The sequence below is a fragment of the Fukomys damarensis genome, unplaced genomic scaffold (genome assembly GCF_012274545.1).
Source record: "Fukomys damarensis isolate Sample0158 unplaced genomic scaffold, DMR_v1.0_HiC HiC_scaffold_5, whole genome shotgun sequence".
In the NCBI taxonomy this organism is placed as follows: Eukaryota; Metazoa; Chordata; class Mammalia; order Rodentia; family Bathyergidae; genus Fukomys; species Fukomys damarensis.
Genome location: NW_022900917.1, coordinates 17,232,520 through 17,241,113, shown reverse-complemented (window position 1 = coordinate 17,241,113; position 8,594 = coordinate 17,232,520). Strand labels below are relative to the sequence as shown.

Here is an 8,594-nt window from a genome sequence, read left to right as displayed (position 1 = left end):
ACCATTTAATGGCTCAGACAGAGCGAGGATGGAAGACCCCTGATCTCAGTTAGCTGATTGCTGAACCCCATGACGCTGACTGACCTCGGGCTGCAAGGCCCAGATTGAGTTCCCCATCCTTCTGAATGGTTGAACTCCGCAACATTCTATTACAGGTTTCCCCCGCCCTTTCTTTAAAGATGTTCAAAGTTGGGAACTCAGAAAAATACCCTTGGTGACCACCTCTGTCTTTGCAGAGTGGGTCCAAAGCCTTGCACAGTCAGGAGGTCTGAGAGTGCGGGGTGGGGGCTTATGGGGGTTCAGGGGTGCCCACGTGGCTACCTTCCTGGCACTTGAGCGATGGCTGCTGGGTCGGGAGCAGGCGTGGTTCTCCTTCCCGCGGTGGATTGGGGCCGGCCTACCTTCCCGGCGCTTCCTCTTCTCTTTCTTAAGGCCTCCAGTTGACTATCACCTCTTTGAGGAAGGCACCTGATCCCTGGACTCAGTGGGGCCTGCCTCTGTGTTGTCTGAGGACCCCGTTCCCTTGGCTGCCTCCCACAGAGCACAGACCCTATCCCATCCCCACAGCTGCCTCTAGGCCTGGCCCTTGGTTGGCAAATGAGTGAATGTTCAGTTCCTGGCTTGCCTGGGCAGCAAGTGGCAGCAGCTGTCCACAGGGCCCCTGGGATCCCCGAGGCTGCCTTTCAGCCCTGGAGAAGCCCAAGTCTGAAGGAGGCTCTGTCCTTTCTCCTTGCAGGAATCAACTACTGTGCGCTGAACAAACCGGGCTGTGAGCACGAATGTGTCAACACTGAAGAGGGCTACTACTGCCACTGCCGCCGGGGCTACACCCTGGACCCCAATGGCAGGACCTGCAGCCGTGAGTGCACCCCAGGGGTGTGGGTGTAGATGGATGCAGGTTCACCACTGAGCCATTCTGGAGCTCCCACATTCCTGTGGGTCTGCTTTAGTTTCACCACCTACAAATGGTACTATTAGGACTACCTGCTTCATAGGTTGGGTTGTGAGCATTAAAAGAATCCATACATTAAAGATATTTACACAGTATTGTTAGGCATGGCCTTCAATAAATATTAGTCTTATTAATCTTTGCTGTTAGAAGCATGGACTAAGCTGCATTCTGCTCTAGAGACCTTGAGTGAGTTATTTAACTTCTTTAAGCTTCGATTTCCTATCTATTAAAAAAAAAGTGAAGCCCATACTAGGCTTGATCTTCATGGTGGTTATGGCTAGTAACTGGGACTATTCCAATCCCTTAGCCTCGGGCCTAGTGCAAGGTAAACATCCCACCAAGGATAACAGCTCACACTGTGGGGCTGATGGAAGGGACCGGTGTCTGGCCCCAGGTTGGAACAAGAGGCTGGGAGGGTTAGACCACTGAAGCAGCAGCTCCTGGGCTGATCTGAGGGCAGAGAGGAGAAACACAGCGTTTTGTGAAGGCTTTTTTACTCATATCCTTGTGTCAGAGCCACCACAAAGCCCATCAGTGATGTAAACACATGGGAACTCGCAGGCCCTGCCAGCTGGCCAGTGCTGTCGTGTTTTATGAGGCACAGGCTCCATGGCCCAGGCCAGCAGGGTGGGAGCACACAGACGCTGTGCCGGATCCCTGTGACCCTGTTACTTTGGGCGCTGGGGCTTGGTGACATGGCCCACAGAGAAGAGGCCCTTTGTGTGGCTTTTCACCAGCAAGCACACATCTGCTCCAGCGCTGGAGACAGAGATGGATTGAGAAGGAGAACAGTGCAGCTGTTGAGTATGTGAACCCTAAATTGCTGGGGGAAGGGGGGCAGTGTCACAGCTGGAGCACGAAGTCTAGTGCCATTCTCAGGAAAACCCACTCCCCTTCAGCCTGCAGAAGGAACATAATTGCCTTGACCAGGCTTTCTGAAGGCAGATCCCAGAGCCAGAGGCTTTCAAATGAGGAAGCTCGTGTAACATCTGGGCTGTGCTGTGCATTAGCCAGTGGAGAGCAGGGGCTCTTACATTCAGCAAGGAGGGAGAACTCCTGGTCATGATGGATCCCTGCCAGTCCTGCCTTTTTCCAGGAGTATGGTGTCCACTAGCCGCTGGTACTGGGACAGGCTGAGCATGATTTGGCTGGGCCATCTAGGCTATTGGGGGCCAAGCCTGTCAGCCTTTCTCCCAGCATGCCCTGGGGGCCTGCCTGGATGGGCTCAGAGTTGGGCTGGAAGACATGGAGACCCTCCATTCTCTCTGGGATCTATCTGGTCCACTGTAAAAAAGTCTAACCTAAGCTGCTTCAGACTAGAAGTCCCCAGAGAAAGCTGAGGTCTTCTGCTTCCTGGGAGGCATATGGGCACCCCAGGCCACAATGACAGCAAAGTCTTAGGAGGCACTCACTGCAGGAGGTGTGGTGAGTACTTCCTACACACCAATCCTTTCAACAGCCCTGTGAGCCACCTGCAATCATCCTTTTTAAAGGGGAGGAAACAAGAAAAGTGTCACTTTCCTGGTAAACGATGGAACCAGGGTGTGAACGGGAGCAGGCAGCTCCTGAGATTCTGTGTTTGTGGTATTTTGTGGTATTTCTCCATGCGAGAAGGTTCTAGAAGGACAGGGCCCAGGTCCCACAGGAGTGAAGAACTCACTTGGTGGCCTTTCACAAGGCCGTCCGTGTCTGTCCAGTCTCTGGGGTGTACTTTCTCCGTCCAGAAAGTCTGAGGCTGCCTGTGGGCTGTCTGTGGGAGCCGTCGGCCACAGCTGTGCATTCACTGGCCTTCAGCCCTCACTGCCCAGGGCCCAGCTGTGGGGAGTTGGAGTGCCAGGACGGGCCACACAGGCAGGCCTGGCCTTTGGTTTGTTTTCTGAATCTGGGTGTCCCAATTATGAGGATTAAAGAGAAATCAGATTCTTAAATTTTCAAACAGAAATGAAAACATACAATGGATCCTTCCTCAGTACTACTTGCTAATAATTATAAGCATCCATGAAGTGGTTGCTGCATGCCAGCTACTGTTCTGAAGACTTGCTTTCTATGTGTTATCGCCTCTGATTCTCACCACACTCCTGTCAGAAAGCAGCCATCACCTTCCCCGTGCTCAGGTCAGGAGATGATGAGAAGGCCACAGAGAGGCCAAGCAACTGTCTGTCCACAGTGGGATGTGGCGGAGGTGGGGTTTAGACCAGGAACCTCTGTTCGTAAGCACCATGCTCTGCAATATGCAAATTGCACCTGCTCTCAGCGTCTCTCAACGCCAAGCACCAGATTCTCATGCCAAGGCTGGGTTCAGAGAGACGGGAAGAGACACAAGCAAGTCTGGTTCCCCAGAGAGGCCCGTGGCATGGCGTAGAATGGCACGTTCCCTTCTAAGCAGGTTTCCCTTTCCAGTGCCCTTGGCTGGGAGGGCATCACCGCCTCACCTCTTAGGTTTACACGTGTGACCCTCACAGGGGTGGACCACTGCGCACAGGAGGACCACGGCTGTGAGCAGCTGTGCCTGAACACGGAGGAGTCCTTCGTCTGCCAGTGCTCGGAAGGCTTCCTCATCAATGAGGACCTCAAAACCTGCTCCAGTGAGTCCCCTCCACCCCTCTCTGGTCGGGAAGGGTTTGCCATGGGACTGGAACGTGCTGCCCCTGCAGAGTGGCAGCTTGGGCGTGGTGGCCCTTTCCTCTGCTACAGGGGGTCGTGGGCACTTGGCCAGGGACTGCATGCCCCGGGGGTGACGAGCATGATGAGGCCCCCCGGCCTCACTGACAGGGCCCCAGGGACCTCACCTGGGTCTTGGCTTTGCAGGGGCAGATTACTGCCTGCTGAGCGACCACGGCTGTGAATACGCTTGCGTCAACACGGACAGGTCCTTCGCCTGTCAGTGTCCCGAGGGCCGCGTGCTCCGTGGTGATGGGAAGACCTGTGCAAGTGAGTCCGTCGTGTTCGAGGTCCTGGGGCGAGCGTGGGCATTCCGTGGCTGCGTCTGTGTCGTGGCTGTGCGGCCACATGTGCCTGTGCCTGGTGTCCTGTCTGGGCTGGGCCTGGTTGGTGGGGATGTGTGTGACTCTTCTCTTAGCCATCTGAACCCTGAGGGCTGCCTCCCTTCCGCCCCCACCCCGCTGTCTGGAAATAGCCTCGGCTGTTTCCTCACTGCAGCTGTGGAACTGGACACAGCCCTGGATCTTTGCGTGCTGCTCTGCTTCCAGTGGGGTTTGTCCCCGCCAGAAGCCATGTTCAAATTTGCTTTCCCCTCGTGGCAGTTTTGAGAGAGAAGCGCTTCAGAGGCGATGAGGCCATGCAGAGGGAGGAGTGCTTTCTCCGGGGAGTGGGTTACTTCTCGGGGGAAGTTAGGTGATGGGGAGAACAGGTCATCCACAGGGGAGCCTGTTCCCTGTGTCCCCTCCCCTGGCACACACTCCTGCTGTGTGCTTTTCCAGGACAAGACAAAGGCAAATGAAGCCCTGCCTGGTGCTGCTCTCAGGCCTACCGGTCTCCAGAGCTGGGGGCTTCTGAGCCTCTGTTCTTTCTAAATCAGCCAGTATGCCCAATTCAGTGTGGGTTGTTTTTGGTTTGGATTGGGTTGTTTTAGTTTTTTTTTGAAACAGGTTCTTACTATGTAGTTCAAACTGGCCTGGAACTCACTGTGTAGCCCAGGTCAGCCTTGAACTGGAAGCCACCCTCCTGCCTCAGCTTCCAAGTGCTGGCATTACAGTTGTGCACCACCACGCCCAGATTGTTTTCAGTTATATAGCAATAGAGAGCCGTGCTCTCCGCCAGCAGCCTGCTCATGCATAGTAATGTACCCCTCCCTGGCTGCATGCTGGGCACTGTGCTGGGACCAGTGCTGTCACAGATGAGGAAACTGCCGCTCTGATTGAGACCGAGGTTGCCTGCTATTAAGTGAGGGTACTCACTCAAGACTCCTGCGAGGAGGAGCTGTCCTGGGAAATCTGGAGCCTGCTCCCTGATCCCTGCTGTCTGTCTGAGCACACCCAGCTTGGTAGTGACACTGCTGGATATGTTTCCTTATAGCTGATCCTAACTCCTGTCTCCATTAAAAACAAACAAACAGAGGGTTTCTCTTTTCTCTTTCACTCAAGAACTCTGCTGTGTTTGTTGTCTTGCATGCCGGTTTCCAAGTAGCCCAGGATAAAAGAATTGAGCTGGGCAGAGTGGTGCACATCTGTAATCCCAGCACTCCAGAGGCTGAGGCAGGAGGACTGCTGCAACGTTGAGGCCCACCTGGACTAGGCAGTGAATTCAAGGCCAGTATGAATTACAGAGTGAGACCCTGTCTCAAAAAGAGCATAACAACAGCAGCAACAACAAAAACATAAAGAATGGAGAAATAGTCACTCTGAGAGAAGGGATCAGAAATGGAGGGAAAGGACCAGATGTCACCTTCCCTGTCCTGCTGGTCTTTCCTTTTGCAGGGCCCCGGTCCTTGACCACTTGCAAAGATGTGGCCACAGCCTCTTCTGTCCACCTGGAGTGCCATCCGTGCACTTGGGCAGACAAGTGACAGCCCCTAGGGTGTGTCCGTGCAACAGTGCCGTCTGGGAGGAGACCCTTCCTGTTCTGGGCTGGACTCTAGGGTCTCAGCGAACGGCGTACCCATGTCAGGGCTCGCTGGTGGATCCCTGCCCAGCTGCCTCCCACACTACTGCCCCAGCCAGCTTGGGGAGACCTGGGCCCCGAGGGCAAGAAGAGGGTGGGTGTGCCAGAGCGCTCTGTGCTTGCCTGCCTGCCAAAGCAGATGCAAAAGGATTTGAGGGCTTCATCCTACAGCATCTTTGACAAGTCCTGCCCTTCCTTTGTCCTTCTCTTTCCTGTGAAAATCGGAAACATAAGATGGTTGCAGGACTTCTAAACATTCTAACAGACTGTTCCAAACACGTGTGGCCCCTTCCTTCGCTTTCCTGCCCCTGTCATCTGAGTGAGGCCTTCACCACTTTGCAACGCTGCCCATTGTCTCGTTTAAAGTGTGTTTGTCACTAATGGCACCATGACATCACTCATGTGAGGAAAGGCCCCAAGGTGCAATTAGAAGTGAATTATGAGGGCCGGGCATTTGGCTCAGTGGTGCCACCGCCTGCCTCACAAGCGCAAAGTCCCGAGTTCGATCCCCAGTACCCCCCAAAAAAGTGAATTTTGATATTTCTGTATGGTTGGGTTGATATGAGAACTTGGGAGATAATCACTCAGGTTGGAATTACCCTGGGGAACAGAACATGAGGGCCACATTTCTCCACCAGGGTTAATTGAAGACTTTCTGTCTGTTCTGGATGATTCAGTCTAGTGGCCAGGTTCCGTAATAGTGGGCTTTGTTTTCAGTGCAGCCATAGCTAACTGTATTTGGCATTTAAGTTTCCCAGCCCTACGCTGGATGACACAGAGCCGGCTGACGTGACTGTCATAAGAATGTCCTTGGCCTTTATAAAGGCAGCCTCCACTTAGATCTGTGGTCTGAAGAGATCTTAACTCGCCTTCTGGGAAGTGCTCTGAAGGACAGAGCTGAGACCCTAGTTCCTGAGGCTTTGGGACGAAGCTGACACTGTGATCTTGATGCCTCTCAGGCACCTGGGGCTCTGTGGGCTCTGCTGTGAAGCTTGGCCTCCTTTCCTCCTTACCCCCAACCCTCACACGCTGGTTACACAGCCAGCTGGGCTGGAAAGAGCAGTGGGCAGACTCTCTCACCACTACAAGTTTCCTTGAGGTGAGATGGACGTTGTACAAGAGATCCTAGTCCACTGGCCTATGGGCTTCTGAAGATCAGAAGTCAGAGGTCGAGTCTCATCTAGAGCCAGAGTTCCTAGCCCAGCCCATGAGAGATGCTTAATAGAGGGAGAAGAGTAGAAGAGGAAATGGATGGAGACCAGGTGTCTTTTGATCCTCTGGCCCTGGCCCAGGGTCCACTCCCTGCTCTCTAACTTTCAGTGGCTCCCTACCATCTCCCAGAATTTATTTCCACTCGTACCCCTCACTTCGGCCGTGTGGGAGAACTCCCTCCTCCTCTTCTCTGCATCCCAGTCCCAGGTCTTTCCTGAAGCTTCCTGTGCTCCAGCCACTGTGGAGAGGCCTTTCTTCTCTGAACAGGGCTTGGGCCTTCAGCTTGTCCTGCGGCCACTTAGGACAGCCTCCCCACCCAAGCTGCCTGCAGAAACCCAGCCCATGTCCAGTGCTGTCTCTGGGGAACTTGCTCCCTTGCCACCTACTGGGTGCCAGTGTCCTCCTGTCACCCCAGACTCACCTGGGGCCCCTCTGCCTGCTGTCCAACCTGGCCTCACCTTGTGGTTCTCTACACAGGTATGGGACGTGGCCTTGCAAAGTATAACGAGCATGGAACTAGGAGACCAGAGACCAGATGTAAACCTGTGGCTTCTCCTGTGGGTGAGGAACTGGGCCCTCTTTGGGTCCAGTTGCTCATCTGTAAACTGGGAACAGTCACTGCTCCGTTTCTCAGGGTCGCTGTGTGGCAGAGGGAGAGGCATCGGTCAGAGCTTTGTGACCCTGTAGAGCAATGTCAGCCAGCCCCTGTTAGGGTCTCGTCAGGGTCTTCCCTCCCTACCCTCCACTTCCACATAGAAGAGCAGCCTAAGGGAGCTCCCGGCCTTGCTGCCTAGAGACCCCCACCCCAGCTGTCCTTGGAGGAGCCCTGGGGACACACCACCTGGCCCAGGAGTGCAAGGGCTGTCCTCGGGGAGTCCCTCCCTCCTTTCAGGGCCCTGGAGGACGCTGACAGGGCTGAGTCACAAACCTCAGCGCTCCTGGGATCCAGTTGGCCACGCTCCCAGTCCAGCTACCATGGGCCGATAGATCTGCAAAGGCCTGTGCAGGCCTGAGGCCCTGGCTTGGCCTCCTAGGCTAAAGCCGCCCTGAGCAGGCTTGGCAGAGTGTTTTGGTCCTACTTGGGCTGCCATGACAAAATACCATAGTTGGGTGTTGGTCTCTAACCTCAGAAATCTGTTCCTCAGTCCTGGAGGCTGGAAGTCTGAGATCGGGTGCCGGATCAGGATGTCAGGTTCTAGTGAGGCCTTTGCTCCTAGCTTGCAGACAGCCAGCACCTCTGGCTGTGTCCTCACATAGCAGGGAAGAGGGGTGGGGTCAAGAGCGCAAAGGACAGGGAGTGAGCCCCTGGGGTCCCTCATAAGGGCACTAATTGTGTTGGGTCAGGGTTCCAGCCTCATGACCACAGCTCGGCCTGATCACCACCAAGTGCCATACATGGGGTTAGAGCATCAGTGTAGGAATTTGGGGCCTGGGGACACTGTTCAGTGAGTAGCAGGGAGTGAGGGAAGGGAAGGCCACTTGTGGAACAGAAGGAGCAGTTCAAAGCTTTTCTTGCTCTTGTGGGAAACAAGCACAGACACGCCTAGCTACCCTGGGGGTCAGTGGCAGAGCCAGGACTACAGCCCAGGTCCCAGGCTTCAGATTTCTTGCTCAGTGCAAGATGCCCCTCAAAAGTACATTTCAAGCGGGGTGTGGTGGCTCACACCTGTAATCCCAGCACTTGGGAGGCTGAAGCAGGAGGATCGCTGTGAGTTTGAGACCAGCCTGGGCTACACAGTGAGTTCTAGTCTCAACTACATAGTGAGACCCTGTCTCAAAAAACCAACAAAACAAAACAAAACAAAGAAAC

The 8,594-nt window shown here is 54.6% G+C and overlaps 1 protein-coding gene across 3 annotated transcripts in view; it reads left to right on the top strand.

The window, feature by feature from the left end:
* Matn2 (matrilin 2) overlaps window positions 1-8,594 on the top strand; it is a 114,217-nt gene that overhangs the window by 84,831 nt on the left and 20,792 nt on the right. For all 3 annotated transcript variants that reach the window (XM_033760006.1, XM_010619576.3, XM_010619575.3), the window contains 3 exons: window positions 737-859; window positions 3,415-3,537; window positions 3,761-3,883. In XM_033760006.1, coding sequence (XP_033615897.1) covers window positions 737-859; window positions 3,415-3,537; window positions 3,761-3,883 — 369 coding nt within the window. The remainder of the gene's footprint in view (window positions 1-736; window positions 860-3,414; window positions 3,538-3,760; window positions 3,884-8,594) is intronic.